The sequence below is a fragment of the Notolepis coatsorum genome (assembly GCF_963971535.1).
Source record: "Notolepis coatsorum genome assembly, chromosome: 12".
Lineage (NCBI taxonomy): Eukaryota > Metazoa > Chordata > Actinopteri > Aulopiformes > Paralepididae > Notolepis > Notolepis coatsorum.
Window position 1 is genome coordinate 96,292,660 of NC_140176.1, and position 24,178 is coordinate 96,316,837.

The 24,178-nt window shown below is 46.4% G+C and overlaps 1 protein-coding gene across 3 annotated transcripts in view; it reads left to right on the plus strand.

Annotated features, from left to right (window-relative positions):
* pam (peptidylglycine alpha-amidating monooxygenase) overlaps window positions 1-24,178 on the plus strand; it is a 285,043-nt gene that overhangs the window by 166,525 nt on the left and 94,340 nt on the right. For all 3 annotated transcript variants that reach the window (XM_084326103.1, XM_084326105.1, XM_084326104.1), the window contains exons 13-15: window positions 19,436-19,536; window positions 22,240-22,442; window positions 23,364-23,417. In XM_084326103.1, coding sequence (XP_084182229.1) covers window positions 19,436-19,536; window positions 22,240-22,442; window positions 23,364-23,417 — 358 coding nt within the window. The remainder of the gene's footprint in view (window positions 1-19,435; window positions 19,537-22,239; window positions 22,443-23,363; window positions 23,418-24,178) is intronic.

Sequence of the window (24,178 nt, forward strand, 5' to 3'; positions counted from 1 at the left end):
TTACCAGAAATCGTGTAGCAGGCCCCAATTACACGCTCTAGGTATATTTGACAACATAACAAAGCATTACGAATCCATGGCCATTTTTGGCTATTATTCCACCCCTGCTTCACTCTCCAGTAAATACTAGGCCTGTCCCAGACTAAGGATTTGTATAGTTGTCTTTGATTGGCCGAAATTTGCCAATAGTCCACTAATAGTCTGGAAAGCAACATAAAAATGTTAAATTCAATTTAAATTTTTTTTTATAAATTCTTTTTCGGGGGATCATTCCATTTGGGCTGTGGGGGTGTGTGTGAAGAAGTCGACTGAAGGCTTCTTGTCCTCTGCGAAAGCATGCAATTGGTCCACTGATATCCAATATTGGACAACAATTCAACCATTCGATACTCCACCGACCGACCGTCCTGAACCATCTCTAGACTCAAATCTGCCGTGTTTTTTCTACACACAACCATTTTACCAACAGCCCCCCCCCGCATTCACAAAACCACCATTTCAAATCACGAAATTGCATTCGACTAAGAGGTTGGCAGTCGACTACGGCTCCTTTCGATCGATTAGTCGACTATTCAATTAGGTCAGCCCTAATAAATACACTTCACCGCCATATTGGTCAAGTCTGATGTAACGTTAACTTCAATGTTAACTTGGCTATAGAAACGCTACTTCAAGAACCCAAACAGTCAGAACAACGGGCAGAAATCAGAATCACAAGCCAGACAATGATCACCAGACTGTTTTTCACTGCCGTAGTTTTCATGTTTTGAAATAAGACATTCCTTTATTGATCCCCTTGGGGAAATTAGGCCATCATAGCAGGGGGGGGGGGTACAGTTATGGGCATGGTAAAAGTAGAAAGACATAAATATAGGCAATAGAATTATACTAAAGATAAAAATAAACAGTGAGTAAACAGTAGGGGTGTAACGATGCATCGATTAATCGAAATGCATCGATTCTAATGTGTTCGATTCGATGCATCGATTTGAATATGTTAGAATCGATTATAATCTAAATGTATCGAAATTACACACAAAAAAAGTTAAATTTTTTGTGTGTGTATTGTTTACATTTGTGTATTCAACATTTTCTGGGGAATTAACTGATAGAAAATGAATAGAAAATGTATCGAATCGAATCGTGGTCAAATGAAGAGATTTCATGATGCATTGAATCGTTGCCTAAAGAATCGTAATCGAATCGTTACAGCAGTGTAATCAAAGGTGCAGATGAGAGTCTGTATGCCCTATCACTTATATTATACATTATGATACATATGGTTACAATAAACACTTAGAATCTGAATATATACTATTAGTAAGTAAAGTATAAAGTATACACAAGGTACCAGTGGCGGCTGCTGACCAAATTTCTTGGTGAAGCACAAAATTATTATATTATATTATACATTAAATTATATTTTTTAAACATCCCCAACGCTGCAACACCCCCATTCCTCCCAGGTGCCAGGCTCCTCATTCGCTTCCATTCATTTTGGGGACCGTGTTTAAATATCATACTTCTGAAGTATAAACAAACTATACTGCTGTGACGATTTCAATAAAACAGACCATTCTGAGTCAATGGTACAGCAAAACTGTACATTGGAATATTGGTAAACATATCGGTCAATCCATTTAAAATATATATATATATATTTACAGTGATTATGAATTCATTGGCCCGCTGTGGCCTTGCGTGTGTAATAATAAGGTAGCCCAAGGACCACAAGAGTCGCGGCAAGCCCGTTAGTTCTCCGGCTGCACGGTACCAAGGTACGATTTAATACAATTAGTCATCGGCTCAATGAAAGGCATTAGATCTTGGGAAAACAAAGACGTCGAGGAGGTGAATAAGACGAACAACTTGCTCCTCACTTGGTACACCGCCATCTACGCTTCCCATCTGCTCTGGCCCAGAGTTCAGCTCCACGGCCTGTAATTGATAAGTGACTCATGTGAGAAAAGTGACACGACGGTGGAGATAAAGGAGCCGGGGATGAAAATAGCTCTTCTCTCTCTCTCTCGCTCTCTTCCTCCTATCTCTCGGGGGGGGGGGGGGGGGGGGTGACGGCAGCGCTCTCTGTTGCCCTGCAGCCCTCAGTCTTCTTCACGGCAGGCCTCCTTGATCACAGCCCCTCTCGCTCCGCACATGATGCTCCCCTTCACCGCCCCCTGCACTCCGTTCCAGAGGCCTCTTGTTGTAGTTTTGACTATATATCGCACCTCTCATCTCGCCCACCCATCGCCCTGGCTGTCAGGGAGGGGCCGTCACGTGGGAAGCAGCAGCCAGAACCAAGCTCCACTGTCTATCTGACTAGACTCTATCAGATGCTTCCTCCGAGACACAGGAGACAGCCAGCAGCCTTTTTTCACCTGGCAGCGAGGACTCTCATTGGTGAAGTGTAACGTGTGGGAGGTCACACTACCCTCACCATCTCCCTCCCTCGCTGTGCAGGCGCCCTAACCGACCTGTAGGAGTTGCTGTTTAAAACGACCAGAACACCACCCCACCGGCTTCCCTCCCGCTGACTCTGCCAATCGAGCCAGTATGACGGCCGGCCAAGCCGGAGGCAACGCTGACAGACGGATTCGATACCAGTGTCTCTCGCATTGGTGACGAGCGCTTAGTCCGCTGCGCCCCCCAGCCGCCCATTCATTATTATTATTATTATTATTATTATTATTATTATTATTATTATTATTATTATTATTATTATTATTATTATTATTATTATTATTATTATTATTATTTAAATGTGAGGCTCATTGGCCCTGGCTCATTTTATGTGAAGAACATATAAAAGAACACATTTGCCACACAAGAGTTAAAGGAGAACACCACACAAGAGTTAAAGGAGAACACCACACAAGAGTTAAAGGAGAACACCACACAAGGTGTTGTGAAGGGCCAGATTAAACTGAATATATATATGTATCGTTTGATATACTTTGTATATTATTTATATATATACACGGAATATCCCTTTACCTGCGTACAGACCAGAGTAATATTCGCTCTCCTATTGGACAGCGCCCCCAGGTGCCAACGCGCAAGCCCCCAACGGCAAGTTCAAAGACAACTGCAGGCATGTCAGAACATGCCCAGAGTCAGCGTAGTAATACGAGACAAGGACTGAGGTTGGGACTAGATATTCACTTAAGTATAAATACGGCGCAGGTGTAAACAGCAGTAGTTCAAGTGCTTCGTTCATTCAGTTCATCTAAAGCAGCAGCGCTTCGTTCATTCAGTACCTTACCCACCTTCACCACGAGTCAACGTGCAAGTGAAGTGAGCAACCTTGCGTCTAAATAGAGCATTTAGAACATGTGCGAATAGAATAGTAAAAGTGTCGGAGTTTAGTGAAGTAACGTCAAGTTCGACCTAGTTTAATGTGAAGTATAGTGCACAGGAGAATCGGCGTCGGCGATTGCAGAACCATTCCTGGTTGGATTATATTGCTTTGGGACGTGACTACCGGAGAAGAGCACCGTTGATTTCCACTATCGTTTGGGATTTAACCTCGTGAGGATTACCACTCGGGCCTGCCTCGTGGATGGGGCTGGCTAGCTGTCGTCAATGCTGTCGAGCATCTTGGATTACAACTATTGCTTTTGTCTGCTGATCAAGGGAGTACAAGCACCGACTCCTGTACCTGGAGTCTCTTTATTCCTCGTTGATTCAGACGGAGTACCCGAACATTCCTCTACCCTCCCGGCCTTACACCCCGGAGGGAACCCATTGTCTCCAGTTGGTACCAGCTTTGCCCTATATAATTGCTACTATACAACAGGTGGCGTCAGCTTAGACCCATCATAGGATTCCTGCTATTCTTAGTGACTTATGCTCTTGACTGACTTTACGTATATTCTTCGCCATACAAGCGCGACCCTAATTCTCATTCTGTAACCTAACGTTGCCTAATAATAATAAATTACCCTCCAATAGTATTTCTGTGTCAATGCCGTGTACTTGTGAGTGTTCACCATCAATATTTGATGTACTGTTTGGCCAGTAATTAAAGTACATAACTAGCAGTGGTTTAATATATCACAATCTTTAATACAGTCAGGGTTTTGTAACCCCTCAGTTACAATTGGTCCTTCGAGCCGGATGGTATCAGTGTAATATTTAATATAATATTAATATTAACCATGGCCAGTGGTGAACACCCAAGCGGCTCCCCAAAGCTAGAACGCCCGCAGCGCAAACGTCAGCCACCTCCATATCTGGAGGAATTCGCTTTCGTTCTACCCCCTAGCTTATCTAAACAGACGTTAAATACGGATAAAGCGGATAGTCAAAGCATGTCCAATCCTATCGACTTGGCGACCCTGCCAGTAGAGACCCCAGTGGGTTCAGACCAAACTGACTCAGCTCACGGGGGGGACCAGGTGGGACATGACATGACTATACCTCCAGACAGCTTCACCGGGATAGACCCCGGAGCGCTCCAGGATAAAGAAAGCGCTCCAGGGATAGAACCCGACACACAACCAAGAGAAGAGAACCGCGCCCAGGAGATAGACCTCGGAGCGCGCCAGGAGAACAGATCTCCAACAAGCCCTGTCAGCACCCGATCACCTCCGTCAGTGTCATCCCCCAGCGAGGCGGACCAGATACTGGCGCAAGCCTTGATCGCCACACTGACAGCCTCCACCGAAAGAGACCGACTTCAGGGTGAACGCGACCGGCTTCAAGCAACAGGGTGTCCGCGGATCCTTAAAAAGTCTTAAAAAGTCTTAAATTGGTTTATCAATAATTAAGGCCTTAGTTTGTCTTAAAATGTCTTAAATCCATTTTCAGAGGTCTTAAAAATGCCATAGAAAGGAAAGATAAAATGCCATGTCATGTTTTATTATGAAATCTGGGGAAGTACGGTTAACGGGAGATAAAGTCGGGAGTTTTTATTGACCGTGTTGTAGCATCACGCAGACCGGAATGGGGCGGAACCAACACGGGTCCTTATGTTGGCCGGGAACAATTTCAGTGGAGTCTAGCTAACGTTAGCAAGGCGAAGCGGAAGCGATAACGTTACGTTTAGTTTAGCATTTGCACTCGTTAATATGGGAAAGTGCCAATTTAACGAGAACTGGCTCGACAATCCACTGTTTGCGCCATGGTTGGTCCCAGTCAAAGACCATTACGAGGCCTGCTGCAACAACAAAAAAAGAGCAGTCGAGTCGCACATGCTGAGCAGCGCTAAGCGTACCTCTGCAAAAACGGCGCCTGCAAACTACTATTTCGAATTTATTTTCGGCCCCGCCATCTCAGGTAGGACTATAACATCTGCACCAACAGAAGTCTGGATAACATGCGGCTCCACGCCAACACTTGAAGCTGAGGTCTTAACTTGAAAATAATCTATTCACGGATGTAAACAAGGACACGTTTGTGTTTATGTTCGATGAGAGTCACCCACTATGTATTTTTTCCTCCCACCCACCCCCTCCTAATGTACAGTATCCTCCCATCATATGTATGTTAGGATCTATGGGTAACAGTACTGTATATTTGCATATCTTATATGTCACAAATGTAACAGTACTATATACCTGTATGTCCCTATGCCATAAATGTCATGTATGTTGAGTGTCATAAATGTCACTATGAATTGAAAATGGGGGACCCTGATGTAAACAAGACTAAAGTCTTTCTCTGGTCTGCATCATCTTAACAATTGTGTGTATTGAGCCGTACTGTATTGTACCCATTCTGCAATCTGTTAAACAAAGTTTTCATTCATTCAACCAAACCACAAAAACAAAACGACTGGATGAATAAATGAAAAACTTTATTAACAGATAACAGATCAATACACACAATTGTTAAGGGGATGCAGACCAGAGAGACTTTCGTCTTGTTTACATCAGGGTCCCCCATTTTCAATTCATAGTAACTGTACTGTTACATTTGTGACATATGCAAATATACAGTACTGTTACCCAGAGATCCTAACAGAAAATATATACATATGATGGGGAGGAGACTGTACATTAGGGGGGGGGGGGGGGGGGGGGGGGTGTTGGACATTTACGGTGCCCAGTTTCTAATTGCAGCCTCCCGTAGGTGCTCTTTAAGAGCGGTTTTGAATGTGGGCAGGGGTAAAGTGGGTTTTAGGAGTGAGGTTAAGCAGTAGTCTGACCAGTTTGTTTTGTGATGTTTGTAATCTTGTTTTTAGGGCCTTTGAGGTGCTTTGGTACCATGAGGTGCAAGCATAGTCGTAGTACCCTTGAATGAGTGCTCCTGTTAGAGTCTTCAGGGTATTCTTGTTTACCAGAGAGGAGATCCGGCACAAGAATCTAGTTTGTTGGTTGACTTTTTTGATACCCTGGGGAGGGTGGTAATAGTTATGTGTTCTGACAGGTATCAGTCCTATGGTGATAATCATGTGTTCTTACAGGTATCAGTCCTATGGTAGTATGTGTTCTGACGGAAATGTGGCTGTTGCACTTGCTGCTTGGCCCCTGGTATATTTTGTATAGCTATATTTGCTATTTATGTTTGGTCACCCCTTTGTTGAAATTCATCCAATCCAGTTACTCCTTTAAGTTCAAGATTTTTAAGTTTCCAAGTTATTTTTTAATAAACATCTTTGGACCAACGTGTCCCTAAACTTAAACTAATTGGTGTCGTTGCATGATTTTTGCCATTTTGTTATTGTGAAATTGGTATTCAATTTAATTTTGAGTGGCATTAAAAAGTCTTAAAAAGCCTTAAATCTGACTGGGCTAAACCTGCAGATACCCTGAAGCAAAGACGCTTAGTGAGCGCGAACACTCCGCCACGGAAAGAGAGCGCCTCCACGCGCAACTCCAAGCGCAAGCCCTTAGTGAGCGCGAACACTCTGCCATGGAACGAGAGCGCCTCCAGGCTCAACAGATGAGCGAGCGCGAACAACGAGAGTGCCTCCAGGCGCAACAATTAAGCGAGTGCGAACACTCTGCAGCGGAACGAGAGCGCCTTCACGCGCAACTCCAAGCGCAAGCCCTTAGTGAGCGCGAACACTCTGCAACCGAACGAGAGCGCTTCCAGGCGCAACAAAGGAGTGAGGACGACCGCATACGACTGGAGGAGAGGCGCCTTCAGACGGAAGAGAACATCGAACGAGACCGCGCCAATGCACAGCGCGACGCCACCAATGCCCAGCGCTAAGCAGAGCGCGACCGGCTGCAGGCGCAGATGATAGAACAATTGATTGCCAGGGCGACACCCCCTCTCTCCCCACGGAGCTCCCGGAGATCATCACGACAAGGGTCTAGGGCACCTTCCCCTACCCGACAAAGCGACCCGGGACCCGGCCAACAGGAGGAACCTGTCCACGTCTCCGACCCCCCTCCCCGACCGGTCCATACGAGACCCAGCCAACGGGAACAACCGGCCTACGTCGCCGAGAGACTGACTAGAAGACTCCAGGACCTAGAAGAGGAAGAGGAGGAATGTCAAGCCCACCAGCAGCAACGTACTCTGGACCAAGAGGCCCAGTACAGCCCCGACTTCAGCCCCGAGTCACTGCACTACAAACCCCCGACCCAACTCACGGGTGAGTTTGACGTACAGTCAGCACCGAGGAACAGCACCTGGGGACCCGGCCTCTGGTACCCACCAAGTACTAACCCACGATCACACGTATGGGGAGACTCGCCCAGGAGGCCTCTTCCCCTACGCTCACCAATGTGCCAGCCATCCATGGCATCGTACCTTGGCACACCGACGTTCCCCGACTTTACGCGCGAGGACAGAGCACAGTACACGGAATTACGCATGTGTTTGGAGACTATGATGTCCGACGTCCCCGACGAGTCGTACAAATATGCCATCCTCCTCAAGCATCTCAAGGTGCCCAGAGCGCATAACATAGCGCTGGCATATTCCAACTCAAGCACCCCATACTCCGCGGCTCTAGTGGCCCTCGACCAGCGTTATGGACGCATATGGGATTACGTGATCCAAGAAATACGGGATATCGACCGCCTCCCCCCAGCCAAAGACAATAGAGCACTGGATGACCTCTCTATCAAGGTACAATCCCTCGTGGGGATGCTGGGGTCCCAAAAGGAGAAGGGGAGACATGAACTGTATGCAAATTCTAACGTGGAGCGGATACTGGAGAAGCTCCCTCCAGCCCGTCAAGAGCGTTTTCGGCGGCAGAGAGACCACCGCAACCCCAACGGCCCAGAAGCATCCCTCCTAGACCTAGCTGATTTCCTCGCCAAGGAGGTCAGCAGTCTACGACTGGACACATTCGTGTGGAGTGACTCTAGCCCTAGAGATGGACCGCGGAGGTTCAATGACAACCGCCGGTCCGTGACAGTTATGCACCAAGCTGAGGTTGAGCCACGGCAGACGAGCCACAACACCCACGTCAAGGAGAAGTGGAAGGCTGTCTGTCAGTACTGTGAAAATGAACATTGGCTGTCTCAATGTGACACCTTCAAGAGGCTGACGAGGTGAGTCAGTGGATCAAAGAGAACCGCCGCTGCTTCCGCTGCGCGCGCAGCCATATGGCAGCTGAGTGCCGCCTAAAGAAAAGATGCAGCAAGTGCGACGGCGCCCACCTGGAGGTCCTGCACGACAGCAACAAGCGTCCGCCAGGAAACCAAAGTGGGCCCGTCACGGTGATGTATCAGGCCGAGGCGGTGTCACCACAAACCAGTCCTGGACCCCCCCCCCTGGTGTCCTGACTGCTACAGCAGACACTGGGAGTCACGGTGCTACTCGGACTACCGCGAGTCGGCACCACTACAGAAGATCCATAGGCCCCCCCCTGGTGTACTTACTGCCGCAGCGGACACTCCATGTCACGGTGTGAAGCCTACCAGAAACTGACCCCCGCCGAAATGGATCAGTGGAGTAGGACGAACACACAGGACCACGCTCGCTGCGATACACTGCGCGAGGCCCACAAGAAAGGACTAGCCCGACAAGGCAACCCACCAACAGGAGTGCTCCACATAGACCAGCATAGTGGGAGCCCCCGAGTGCTCATCAAAGTGGTCAGAGTGCTCCTGAGTTACGAGGACAAGGTCCTGGACACTTACGCCGTCCTAGACGATGGGTCTGAAAAGACTCTCCTCCTCGCTTCCGCCGCAGCCCAGTTGGGCCTGCGGGGTGCCAAAGAAACAATGACAATCCGTACCATTAGAAGAGACCGGAAGACCATAAAGGGTGAAAATGTCTCCTTCACGATAGCAGCGGTCGAGCAGCCCGAGAAGCAGTATAGCATCACTAACGCCTTCACCAGCCACGACATAGGCCTGTCAAGCTACAACTACCCCATCTCACAGCTGATGGCGAAGTACGTGCACCTACGTCAACTACCTATACCGCTCATCGACGGCGCCACACCGACCCTGCTCATAGGCTCCGACCACGCGGACCTCATTCTCCCAATTGAGGCGGCCCACATCGGACCCAAAGGATGCCCAGTCGTGGTTCAGACCCGACTGGGGTGGACGCTCCAGGGCCCCCTCTACGGACTTGACAGTCAACCCACGTCTACACGCTGCCTGCACACAAAGGTGAGCGACACCGGCCACTCTCTCGTACAGCCCGTTGAGAGGCTATTGACATTAGACGAGAGGCCTGTGAGAGAACCGTGGGCCCAAGAAGAGGGAGTTCCGAACTCCACCTCCCTCAGCTGCGCTCCAAGTGACGTAGCTGACCTCGAACCCAGCACCCCAAACGACTTCTTGATGGGGCGGCCGGAACCGGCCCCTCCTCAGACGGGGTACAGACCGAACAAGAGGAACAGACGGAGGATGTGGAGACACAGCCAAGCACAGATCAACCAGTCTCAGGCCCGCTTCCTCCTAAGCTCCCTACCATCCCTTCCAGCCCGTCAGAAGCGGGTCAAGGACAGGGACAACTTAAAAGTGGACACAGTCGTTATGATCATAGACCAGTCACTACCCCGAGCTGCGTGGCCGGCCGGCCGCGTAAGCAAAGTGATCACTGGTGCCGACGGAAAGGTCAGAGCGGCAGAAGTTATTGTCCAGGGGCGGACCTACACCCGACCCGTGGCGAGGCTGATAGAGTTGCCGAGGCTCCCTGACTCCCCTGATGACGACCATGACCCACTGACTTTGTAGATTGACCTACTCCTCACAACAGACATTGAGCAGTTGACTAGACTATTAATCTGTCTCCCTTAACTAATTAGGTGCGGACTAATTAGGAGGCGGCTGTTGTGAAGGGCCAGATTAAACTGAATATATATATGTATCGTTTGATGTACTTTGTATATTATTTATATATATACACGGAATATCCCTTTACCTGCGTACAGACCAGAGTAATATTCGCTCTCCTATTGGACAGCGCCCCCAGGCGCCAAAGCGCAAGCCCCCAACGGCAAGTTCAAAGACAACTGCAGGCATGTCAGAACATGCCCAGAGTCAGCGTAGTAATACGAGACAAGGACTGAGGTTGGGACTAGATATTCACTTAAGTATAAATACGGCGCAGGTGTAAACAGCAGTAGTTCAAGTGCTTCGTTCATTCAGTTCATCTAAAGCAGCAGCGCTTCGTTCATTCAGTACCTTACCCACCTTCACCACGAGTCAACGTGCAAGTGAAGTGAGCAACCTTGCGTCTAAATAGAGCATTTAGAACATGTGCGAATAGAATAGTAAAAGTGTCAGAGTTTAGTGAAGTAACGTCAAGTTCGACCTAGTTTAATGTGAAGTATAGTGCACAGGAGAATCGGCGTCGGCGATTGCAGAACCATTCCTGGTTGGATTATATTGCTTTGGGACGTGACTACCGGAGAAGAGCACCGTTGATTTCCACTATCGTTTGGGATTTAACCTCGTGAGGATTACCACTCGGGCCTGCCTCGTGGACGGGGCTGGCTAGCTGTCGTCAATGCTGTCGAGCATCTTGGATTACAACTATTGCTTTTGTCTGCTGATCAAGGGAGTACAAGCACCGACTCCTGTACCTGGAGTCTCTTTATTCCTCGTTGATTCAGACGGAGTACCCGAACATTCCTCTACCCTCCCGGCCTTACACCCCGGAGGGAACCCATTGTCTCCAGTTGGTACCAGCGTTGCCCTATATAATTGCTACTATACAACAGGTGGCGTCAGCTTAGACCCATCGTAGGATTCCTGCTATTCTTAGTGACTTATGCTCTTGACTGACTTTACGTATATTCTTCACCATACAAGCGCAACCCTAATTCTCATTCTGTAACCTAACGTTGCCTAATAATAATAAATTACCCTCCAATAGTATTTCTGTGTCGATGCCGTGTTCTTGTGAGTGTTCACCATCAATATTTGATGTACTGTTTGGCCAGTAATTAAAGTACATAACTAGCAGTGGTTTAATATATCACAATCTTTAATACAGTCAGGGTTTTGTAACCCCTCAGTTACACAAGGGTTAAAGGAGAACACCACACCAGGGTTAAAGGAGAACACCACACAAGAGTTAAAGGAGAACACCACACAAGAGTTAAAGGAGAACACCACACAAGAGTTAAAGGAGAACACCACACAAGAGTTAAAGGAGAACACCACACAAGAGTTAAAGGAGAACACCACACAATGGTTAAAGGAGAACATAGAGCCATATGAAATCCGCGTTCACGGAATCGCGGATGGAATCGCGGAATTAACCAATAAAAATGGAATCAACTGCAAAACGTGGAATATTGCAGAATTTGGCCTAATCTGGACTGAAATTCTGTTTTTGGGTGGAACGCTTGGTGCACACGCGACCGGGGAGGCGGACTCTAGAGCGGGTTACACACAACACAGCAGTCTCCAAGCGTCTCGCTGCTTCGGTGTTAACATCGTCAAGAAGCTAAGAAATTCCCCAATAAGCCCTCAATTCAGAGCAGAGCAGTATCCTAATGACTTTTATGCCTCCGGCGATAAGGTGTTTTGCAAATTCTGTCAACGTTCCGTGGACTGGAGCCACAAAAACACTTGCGACACTATTGTGATTAAATAGCTATAACGTTAGGACATGATAGCTTCTTGCTAAATCTAGTGCACCCATCCATTTGTTTAATGCAAACGATTGTCATTATACACTGCCCTTTATAATCTAAATAAACTTAAATAGCTATGAAACGTTACAGTACATAGGACTTTAGATGGAAATGATAGCTTCTTGCTAAATCTGTTGCACGCATCCATTTGTTTAATGCAAACGATTGTCATTATACACTGCCCTTTATAATCTAAATAAATTTAAATAGCTATGAAACGTTACAGTACATAGGACTAAAGATGGAAATGATAGCTTCTTGCTAAATCTGGTGCACTCATCCATTTGTTTAATGCAAACGATCGTCATTATACACTGTCCTTTATAAACGAAATAAACTAAATTAAGGTGCCTAAATTATGCATTACCATATTTCATCACAATATAATAGATATAGCTAGGCTACTGACATTGTCATTGTGATAATGTCAGTAGTAGCTAGCTGTATCTATTGTTTACACTTGAAATGTGTATTTTTATTTCACACTATTACAATATTATTTGAAAAGTATTGTGTAAAATTTAACTGTATTTCTGAGTTGCAGCACTTAAAAACATTAAATGGACTGTTATATCATATTCAATTGTGGACATTTATTCATTCCCACTTATTAGACACTATTGCTGATGGTAAAATGAGCATAAAAAGCTAAATACAGAATTCTGAAATATTAAAACGGAAAAAACGGAATTTGGGAAAAAATTAAATGGAATTTGGAAAATAATAAAACGGATTTCATATGGCTCTAGGAGAACACCACACCAGAGTTAAAGGAGAACACCACACAAGAGTTAAAGGAGAACACCACACAAGGGTTAAAGGAGAACACCACACCAGAGTTAAAGGAGAACACCACACAAGGGTTAAAGGAGAACACCACACCAGGGTTAAAGGAGAACACCACACAAGGGTTAAAGTAGAACACCACACAAGAGTTAAAGGAGAACACCACACAAGAGTTAAAGGAGAACACCACACAAGAGTTAAAGGAGAACACCACACAAGAGTTAAAGGAGAACACCACACAAGAGTTAAAGGAGAACACCACACAAGAGTTAAAGGAGAACACCACACAAGAGTTAAAGGAGAACACCACACAAGAGTTAAAGGAGAACACCACACCAGGGTTAAAGGAGAACACCACACCAGAGTTAAAGGAGAACACCACACAAGGGTTAAAGGAGAACACCACACCAGGGTTAAAGGAGAACACCACACAAGAGTTAAAGGAGAACACCACACAAGGGTTAAAGGAGAACACCACACAAGGGTTAAAGGAGAACACCACACCAGGGTTAAAGGAGAACACCACACCAGGGTTAAAGGAGAACACCACACAAGGGTTAAAGGAGAACACCACACCAGAGTTAAAGGAGAACACCACACAAGAGTTAAAGGAGAACACCACACCAGGGTTAAAGGAGAACACCACACAAGAGTTAAAGGAGAACACCACACCAGGGTTAAAGGAGAACACCACACCAGGGTTAAAGGAGAACACCACACAAGAGTTAAAGGAGAACACCACACAAGAGTTAAAGGAGAACACCACACAAGGGTTAAAGGAGAACACCACACCAGGGTTAAAGGAGAACACCACACCAGGGTTAAAGGAGAACACCACACCAGAGTTAAAGGAGAACACCACACAAGGGTTAAAGGAGAACACCACACCAGAGTTAAAGGAGAACACCACACAAGGGTTAAAGGAGAACACCACACAAGGGTTAAAGGAGAACACCACACAAGGGTTAAAGGAGAACACCACACAAGGGTTAAAGGAGAACACCACACATGGTCTGATTACACAAGGCCCAAGGGAAAGTTGTTGCCAAAATCAGACCATGGACATTTAGTGGAGCTGGACACTGACATTGGTCATGGAAATAGTTTTAAAGGTGGTAGTCAGGAAAAGGTCATGGTCAATTGGCAAGCACACATGTAGGAATCCTGCTGCAGTAGCCGGTGATGCACCAAGCACTTTCCAAATGAAGAACCAAGCCACTCTCCCCTCGGCTCTAAAATTGGTCCGGACTGTTATTTGCCAAGCACTAATAAAAAATAAAATCACACTCCACACTAAGCACTTTTGGACAATTACTTTCGATTTTATGGAATCTGCTGCTACATTATGTTGCACATTAGGTTGGTAATGTGTTTTTTTTTTTTTGTTTTTTTTTTTAATATTCTGTGTACACCGGTGTCGGTCCTGTACATAATGGTAGAAAGCTTGAACTTGAAACGTGAAACCAAAATGTGCCAAATGTCTTTCTCTACATTTCTAGACATAGACATTTAAATTATGCTAATATAACGGGAACAAGTTGCTTTATTTGTGTTGGATCGTGCACCCGTTGCTGTTTAGGGCAAGCTCCCCTCCAATAGACAGTGTGTGTGGATTATAAAGTAATCGAGCGAAACGCTGCATTTGCATACAGTGCGAGTGCAGGATCTGGGGGAGATTTCCAAGTGCAGCTTTTCAAGAGCTGTGGAGAAGTGATTAACCCTTTCACTGCCACACGACAGAAGGTTAACCCTTTACTATCACACTGGTAGTGTGATAGTAAAGGGTTAACCTTCTGTAGTGTGGCAGTGAAAGGGTTAACATTCTGTGTATTGTCGCAGTGAAAGGGTTAACCGTTCTGGAACTTCTTGTACTGTTCTGGTGCCGCCATGGGTCCAGAGTTCTGGTACCGCCATGGGTCCAGAGTTCTGGTACCGACCGGCCCGTCACCGCAGAGAGCACCAGTGAGAGCCACTGCTGCCAGACATCCAACTACAACTACTAGGAACCTAAAGAGGACAACAACACTACCTTATGCATACTGCACCTTATGTGATACTGTGAATACTGTATATTTCAGTCAGTTAGTTAGTTAGTTAGTTAATTATATTGATTTGTTATATTGTTTACACTGCTTTTTTACTACCTGTAGCTCCCCTCCCCCATGCTGCTATGATGCTTGAATTTCCCCAAGGGGATCAATAAAGGAATATCTTATCTTATCTTATCTTATAGCACTCTAGCTAAACGTCCCCTTGAATGACCTCATCTAACAAACCCTATTATTCCACCAGGGTTCGCACAAGGTCCTTGAAGTGCTCAAAGTGCTTGATTTTTTACAAGAAAAACGAGGCCTGTAATTCCTTGAAAACAGCCTATTTTTAACAAGGTGCTTAAAAAGTCTTTGAAATTCAAATCAACCATTCGCATTGAAAGTGTTGTTCATCTGTGATAAAATAGTTCTGAATCAAGATCGATTTTCTTTTTAATTTAAAGTGTAACTAATTGTGGGAAATTGGTTTTAACTTTAAGCCATAAATATAGGATACATTTTTTTCCCTTTTAAAAGTACCCTTTTTAAAATGAAAAATTGTGCTTCGAAAAGTACTTGTAAGTCATTGAATTTCATTTTGCAATGTCTGTGGCAACCATGGTTCCAGTGCTTGTGATTCACACGGTGTGCCCGCGCAGGGAGGCTCTCCACGGGTGAACCTGTGTGCCCGCGCAGGGAGGCTCTCCACGGGTGAACCCGGCCGTGGCTGAAATATGCAGGAGGAGGCTGTATGTTTGTTTTGAGGCCTTGGGTTATTTAGAGCGGTGCCGTTTGCCAAACAGGATGCACGGCGCGCGCTGCTTAGCCCCTTCTGATCCGTATTTTTAGCCGTGGCACGGTGTCAGCCCTCCCCAGCCCCCCCCAGCCCATAATAAATAGCGCCTGTCTTCATCCTGCTTTTCATGTAACATGCCTCGGCAACTCCTGTGCGCTTTTGATTATCCCAGTACAGCCGTATAATGGGAAGTTTCATAACGCATTACGTCTCCACGGGCCGGGGGGGGGGGGTTCATTTGGGTGTTATTAGATTTGTATACATGCATACACAGTGCCAAAAAGCTACAGAAATACATTTATTTGTATCTGAATATCCTCGGAGTAAAGGTAAACGGTCTACACTAGGTGCAGGTGAGGGTCTGTGCCCCCAGCGCACGTCGTAGTCCGTGCAGGTTCTGATGGTGGTGACGAGTCAGACACACTTGACCCGACTAACCTGCCGGTAGTGTGCATAGTAAAGGGTTAACCTTCTGTAGCGTGGCAGTGAAAAGGTTAATAGTTGTGGAGTTGTGCAGCCGTTGGTTCCTGGTGAGGTCACCCTCCCTCTGTGTAACCATGGAGACGGTGGGTGGGTGGGTGTTACGAGGCTGGAGGGTGAAGTGGCTGGAAGGTGTTTACGTCTCGGCAGGCTCTGGACTCCTCCCCCGCCCGACGCCACGGCAGCAGTGAGCGGCACACGCCTACGTGCTTCAAGTTGATTGGTCTATCTATGCCGTCTTCCTCGAAATCTAACGAGCTTAACTGCCCGTCAATCAAAGGAGGTCCGACTCATTACAACTTGGCCAAAACCGAAAGAAGAAAACTGAGAATTGACTTTGCAGAGAGGTTCTAGGTTTGGACTAGGAGGACATGTCACCTTAACACATTCCCTGCCACGCAATTTGAGCATCTTATACCATTCTCTGCCAGCACTGTAAGCCTATGGAGATGTTCACCTTCTTTGCAGGGCTATAACTTTTTAAATTGTATTGCTAAATTGACATTACTATGGCCCATTCAACATCGATTATCTATCGTTCAGGATGTAGGAACGTTTTACTTTTTCATTCATAGATTCATACGAAAATACCGTCTAGAATATAAATATTTTTTATCATTTTCTGCAGTAATTCCTAGAACGTGAGATATAGGAATATATATATATAGATTATCAAATGCCGTTTGTTGCCGATCCACGCTATATTACAAATTTCAACTGTACATGATCCTAAACGTTATGAACGGGGGGGGGGGGGGGTCGTTTATAATTCCGTGATCGTCGTTAAATGCTTTATGTAGTATGGGTGATATATTGATCAGAGCAGTTTGCATGGATAATAATAAACAAACGCGCTGAAAATTACGTCAGTGTCCTCTTACCGTTCGACGATGAGACTGGAGGAAAAAGATCCCACTTATTTGACGGCGATCTCCTAAATCCATTTCCGGTTTGTATAATCATAATAAACGGCCAAATCGTATCGATTATTGCGTTATGGCAGCGACGGTCCCGCAACAATATGCGAGTGCCGGACGCATTTGGCAGATGCACCGGAGATCGACTCGTCCATTTCCGGTTTGGCAACTCGCAGATCATCCACCAGGTGGCAGTATTGAAGCGTTGCAGAGTTGTGCATGCTCCCACTGCATCAGACCAGGCTCTGTGAGGGAATTATGAATAACATGGCGAAAAAATGAAATATGATCTCAATAACGTTGTACGCCGTGGATTGGCAGAATTCGCATGAACTTGAAACACGTCGTAAGCCGTTTCCGGCATGGGATGTGTTAACTCTTTGAGCGCCATGCTCTTTCCCCATCTTTACTCAATGGCGGCAGCGTTATTGACCATTTTAGCAATGTTTGCAGACCCATTGTGTGTTCTGTATTATAGCTATGGAGACAATAGTATGGCTCATTTGACAAGCATTGTTCATAGTCCATCACTGACTAACAAGTTAATTTCTACACACTGTAGTTTGTTACACGCTACACGCTAAACATTGCCCCTTTCCAAAATAATCCAGTCCTTTTTCATAGATTGCAAGATATGAAGCGTTATATGCATTATGCACAAATAATGTTCTGGTTGATCGCCTGAAACCCCAAATACTTCCAAATCAAAGGTATATACCATGTACATATGTGTCTTCACAAAATCATCAAGGGGGGGAGGGTCGTTTTAACTCAAAACTCTGATCGTTACCAAAAGCATGGTTGAGGTTTGGTAAAATAGACATAGAATATACCGATCAGTACCTAGCGAGAAGGTACTCTAAAAAGAATAATCCCCAGTGATCCCATCGCCATCGCGATTACTCGTGTATATGTCTATACTCATGTATACGGAAAATACGTTTGAGGCGTTAAAATCTCAGAGTGATCGCTCTGTCACTCTGTCCTCAGAAGGGGAGGAGTCCTTGCAGACAAAAAAAGAAGATAAAGGTCCCCACACCAAACCATTCCAGTTCCATCCTGGCAGGATTCGATCGTCATTGCAATTGTAACATAGGCAGATGAGCCAGGGAGGCCCACGGAGCTCCGGCTGAGTGTTTAGAACGGGAAATCAAAGGAAAAATATCAAAGGATCTAAATAAAGAGATATTACGTTTTTGGCACTCAATGCTTGGCGGCGAAACACGAGATATTACGTTTTTGGCACCCAATGAGTTAAGAGACTTACACACACACACTTATTATACACACACTTATTACACATGCATACTTATTACACACACACTTATTACACACGCACACTTATTACACACGCACACTTATTACACACACACTTATTACACACTTACACACACACACTTACACACACACACACACTTATTACACACGCACACTTACACACACGCACACTTATTACACATGTACACTTACACACACACACACACACTTATTACACACACACACACTTATTACACACACACACTTATTACACACGCACACTTATTACACACACACACACACACTTATTACACACGCACACTTATTACACACACACTGCTGATATTTTTACAATAGCATAATTTCTTCTTTTTATTGATCCAGTTTCTTACCTTCTATAGTTTGTATAGATTGTTGTGTATTGTTGTCTACAAATCCACTACGGTTAAGGAGCCGGGAAAAACAAGCATCTCACGTTTTTTTCTGAATGTACTGTATGTACATTTAAACAAAGCTGTGACAATAAAATTATCTGAATCTTAATAGAAAACTCTTGTCTTTTTGGCTGAAAATGTGAATATAATCAAATGTGAGCTGTTTACAGGAAAACTTCCTTGTTACCTTTAGTGTATTTTTCCCTTTTATTCCTTTTTAAAGGAATAAACGCACATGATGACGCAGGCACACATGACATCTACAGCAGGAACTAGGGATGTTCCATATTGGCTTTTTTACCTATACCGATATTGTCCAACTCTTAATTTCCGATACTGATATCAACCGATACCGATATATGCGGGGTTTCCCCCCCAAAAAAACATTAATTAACATTACATATCTCTTGTTGTGGAATTAACACAACATTATGCATACTTTTCACAATAAATAAAATAATAATTTGTTCTTACTTGCTTGCCTGGATAAATAATGGTTAAATAAATGTAAAAAATTTACCTATAGAAGGTTAAAAAAAAATTATTTGTATTTTTTGAAAACCGATAGGCCTACCGATAATTTCCGATATTACATTTTAATGCCAATATCGGCCGATAATATCGGACATCCCTAGCAGGAACACATGACATCTACAGCAAGCACATTCTGACAGGACAACATTAAGGTTCCATCTGACAGTGTTTGTCCCCCCCACCTCCTCCACCACCAGGCCTTCTATGCTGCTAACCAGGTGGACATAAAGTACGGCGACACTGTGGCGGCCCGCTGTGTCTTCACTGGGGAGGGCAGAACCGCCAACACATACATCGGGTGAGTTAAAAGAAACAACGTCCTGTCACACATAATTCACTCACCGCCCATTCCCACGCCATACTACATGTCTTCTGGTGTTTTAACAAGTTTGTTTTACTACACCCCCCCCCCCCCCCTCCTACCCCCATCTCCCTCGTACCCCCTCCCCTCCGACTGCGGCTGAGCTGATTGGTTGTTCCGAGGACTTGCCACGGTACTGTGCGTTTGGGCTGTTTTCGCAAAGGTAGACGGGGCCCTGAGTTTGGTCACGCGGATTGCCCTCTCTCTCTCTCTCTCTCTCTGTCTGTCTGTCTGTCTGTCTGTCTGTCTGTCTGTCTGTCTGTCTGTCTGTCTGTCTGTCTCTCTCTCTCTCTCTCTCTCTCTCTCTCTCTCTCTCTCTCTCTCTCTCTCTCTCTGTGTGTTTTGCATGGAGGCTGAGGTCTAAGCCATACATCACTGGACTGTGTGACAGGCAGCTGTGGCTCCGCGACACCACCGCTGCTTCCCCTCAGAGTCCCCCGGCTTATCCTCCTTATCTCCTCTCCTTCTCTTCTCTCCACTCCTCTCTACTCCTCTCCACTCATCTTCTCTTCTCTCTCCTCCTCTTCTCTCCTCTCTACTCCTCTCTACTCCTCTCCACTCATCTTCTCTTCTCTCTCCTCCTCTTCTCTCCTCTCTACTCCTCTTCACTCCTCTCTACTCCTCTCCTCTTCACTCCTCTCCTCTCCTCTCTACTCCTCTCATCTCCTCTCCACTCATCGTCTCTCCTCTCCACTCATCTTCTCTCCTCTCTCCTCCTCTCCTCTCTACTGCTCTCCTCTTCACTCCTCTCCTCTCTACTCCTCTCATCTCCTCTCCTCTACTCCTCTCCTCTCTACTCCTCTTCTCTCCTCTCCTCTCTACTTCTCTTCTCTCCACTCCTCTCCTCTCCTCTCCACTTCTCTCCTCTCCTCTTCTCTCCACTCCTCTCCTCTCCTCTCTACTCCTCTCCTCTTCACTCCTCCTCTCCTCTCTACTCCTCTTCTCTCCTCTCCTCTCTACTCCTCTTCTCTTCTCTCCACTCCTCTCCTCTTCTCTCCACTCCTCTCCCCTCCTCTCCTCTCTACTCCTCTTCTCTTCTCTCCACTCCTCTCCACTCCTCTCCCCTCCTCTCCTCTCTACTCCTCTCCTCTCTACTCCTCTTCACTCCTCTCCTCTCCACTCCTCTCCCCTCCTCTCCTCTCTACTCCTCTCCTCTCCTCTCTACTCCTCTTCACTCCTCTCCTCTTCACTCCTCTCCTCTTCACTCCTCTCCTCCTCTTCTCTCTACTCCTCTTCTCTCCTCTTCTCTCCTCTTCACTCCTCTCCTCTTCACTCCTCTCCTCTTCACTCCTCTCCTCTTCTCTCCTCTCCTCTTCTCTCCTCTTCACTCCTCTCCTCTTCACTCCTCTCCTCTTCTCTCCCCACTCCCTTGGCCACTGGCTGCCTGATGTAGCGTGTCCATGTGTCAGGGGCTATGGGGAGTGTGGGTACTTGTGTGTCTGTTTGCACTCTGAGGAGGAGCAACAGCATTGTCAAGCACACAGAGACAGCCTGTTCCCTGATGTCTCCTGGGAAAGCTGCATTTTTCATGATTTCCTGTTTGAGTGGCCCTTTTTTTGACGTACTTTGTGTGTGTGTGCATATTTGATATGTGTGCAAACGTGTGTGTTCAGTTTGCTTGTCTGCCGTGTCATTCCGGTTGCCATGGCGAGGGGAAGGGGAGGGAGTGTGCACTGACGCATCTCCCAGGAAGCTTCTCGCCCCCGCATGCCCTCCTCTTCACCGCCTCCCCACCCTCCGCTCCTCCCCTCATCTATCCTCTCCTCATCTCTCCTCCCCTCCCAACCCTCCTCTCCTCCCCTCATCTCTCCTCTCCTCTTCCCCTCCTCTCCTCTCTACCCTCCTCTCCTCATCTCTCCTCTCCACCCTCCTCATCTCTTCTCTCCTCCTCCCCTCATCTCTCCTCCACTTGTTCTCCTCTCCTATCCTCTCCTCTCCTCATCTCTCCTCTCTTATCCACATTTCCTCCTCTCCTTTCCACCCCTCTCCTCATCTATCCTCTCCTCTCCTTTCCACCCCTCTCCTCTCCTCCCCTACCCTCCCATCTCCTCTCCTCTCCTCCCCACTTCTTCCTCTCCTCTCCACCCCTGTCCTCCTCTCCTCATCTCTCCTCTCTTCTCCTCTCTTCATCTCTCCTCTCCTCCCCTCATCTCTCCTCTCCACTTTTCCTCCTCTCCTCTCCACCTCTCCTTTCCACCCATCTCCTCTCACCTGCTCTCCTTTCCACCCCCTCCTCTCCTCACCTCTTCCTCTATTCTCCTCCCCTTTCCTCTTCTCTTCTCTTCTCTCCTTTCCACCCTCTCTTCTCCTCTCCTCCCCACCTCATCTGTATCACTATCCTTTTTTGACAGACAAAATGACTTCCTTCTGATCTTATAAATGTACTCTAATTGCTTTAGCTTGTTGATTAAAACAGGCAAATTAGAGGCAGTCTACAAAGAGCAGCTGTGGACAGCCTCTGTCTGTGTGTGTGTGTGTGTGGTTTTGTTTACAAGGAATTAGCATGTCAGTCTTTTTCACCATCTCTCCAAATATCCCTTCAGTCATTACTTTGTTGACATACCGCCATTTTGTGTCTCCGTTTTGGCACATAGTCACATCTCTATTCTCTCTCTCTCTCTTCCCCCCTCCACCCTGCAGAGGTACCGCCAAGGACGAGATGTGTAACTTCTACATCATGTACTACATGGACAGTAAGCATGCCGTCCCCTTCCAGACCTGCATGCAGACCGGCTCCAAGAAGCTGTTTCGCCACATTCCCCCCGAGGCCAACGTTCCCATCGCCGTCAGTCCGGACCACATGATGTCCCACATGATGGGCCACCAGGGGGCGCCCTCCACAGGTACAGCCAGGCTTTTAACCTCCTAACAGGCACCCAGAAAAGTGGCAATTCTTTTTTAGACAACTAGTTAGATGTTGTCTCCAGATTAGGGTTTAACTAGTTAGATGTTGTCTCCAGATTAGGGTTTTAACTCGTTAGATGTTGTCTCCAGATTAGGGTTTTAACTAGTTAGATGTTGTCTCCAGATTAGGGTTTTAACTCGTTAGATGTTGTCTCCAGATTAGGGTTTTAACTAGTTAGATGTCGTCTCCAGATGAGGTTTTAACTAGTTAGATGTTGTCTCCAGATTAGGGTTTAACTAGTTAGATGTTGTCTCCAGATTAGGGTTTTAACTCGTTAGATGTTGTCTCCAGATTAGGGTTTTAACTAGTTAGATGTTGTCTCCAGATTAGGTTTTAACTCGTTAGATGTTGTCTCCAGATGAGGTTTTAGGTTTTAACTAGTTAGATGTCGTCTCCAGATGAGGTTTTAACTCGTTAGATGTTGTCTCCAGATGAGGTTTTAACTAGTTAGATGTTGTCTCCAGATGAGGTTTTAACTAGTTAGATGTTGTCTCCAGATTAGGGTTTTAACTAGTTAGATGTCGTCTCCAGATGAGGTTTTAACTAGTTAGATGTTGTCTCCAGATTAGGGTTTTAACTCGTTAGATGTTGTCTCCAGATGAGGTTTTAGGTTTTAACTAGTTAGATGTTGTCTCCAGATTAGGGTTTTAACTCGTTAGATGTTGTCTCCAGATGAGGTTTTAGGTTTTAACTCGTTAGATGTTGTCTCCAGATGAGGTTTTAGGTTTTAACTAGTTAGATGTCGTCTCCAGATGAGGTTTTAACTAGTTAGATGTTGTCTCCAGATTAGGGTTTTAACTAGTTAGATGTTGTCTCCAGGTTTTAACCCCCTCCTCTTTCATACATCTTTTCCTCCAAGATGACAAATCACCACTGGAGCCAAAGGGAGAAGAGGAGGAGGCTCTGGATCAGGGTGAGTTCAGTGTCATGTTGCCCTAATCAGTCCGTCCGACCCCCCTCGCACACACACACACACACACGCACGCACACGCACACACGCACACGCCTGCTCTTCCTGAACAGGCTCTTGTTGCTGGAGGCGAACACCTGTGGCGGTGCGTGGCGGTGGCCTTCACCGTCACCCCACGACCATCCGGCCACTGGTGTTTACGCGACGAGAGAACAGACTTGCAGCACATGGACAGATAGATTCCGCAATGCAGGTCTTAATTACATTTAGTATTCACAGTAAGGGCTGCGGACAGGAGAGTGATGGGAGCTCGGTCGCTGGTTATAAAACTAATGGCCGATGAGCTGAGGAATGGAAACGGCTGATGGCAGAAGGTCAAGCGGCGAAAAGCAACAGATATGAGGAGAAGACGTGATAATGGTTCCTCAGGCGATGGAGTGGGGAAAGTGTGTCTGATTTATCTGGCGGCAGTAGTTGGTCTCTCTGACCCCCCGTGTCTCTGTGTGACGGCGGGCGAAAGGGCTGTGGAACTGGAACTATCAGCTCTGTGCCCACGGGGGGCGCAGGGATTGGCTCCACAAAGCCTCCCGTTGCCATGGAGATGTGCACTCCGTCGTGCCCCTTCTTCAAGGCTGTTAAAGATACAGTAGTCATGGCTTGGAAAGAGGGTCTCTCTCTCTCTCTCTCTCTCTCTCGCTCTCTCTCGCTCTCTCTCTCTCTCTCTCTCTCTCTCTCTCGCTCTCTCTCTCTCTCGCTCTCTTTCT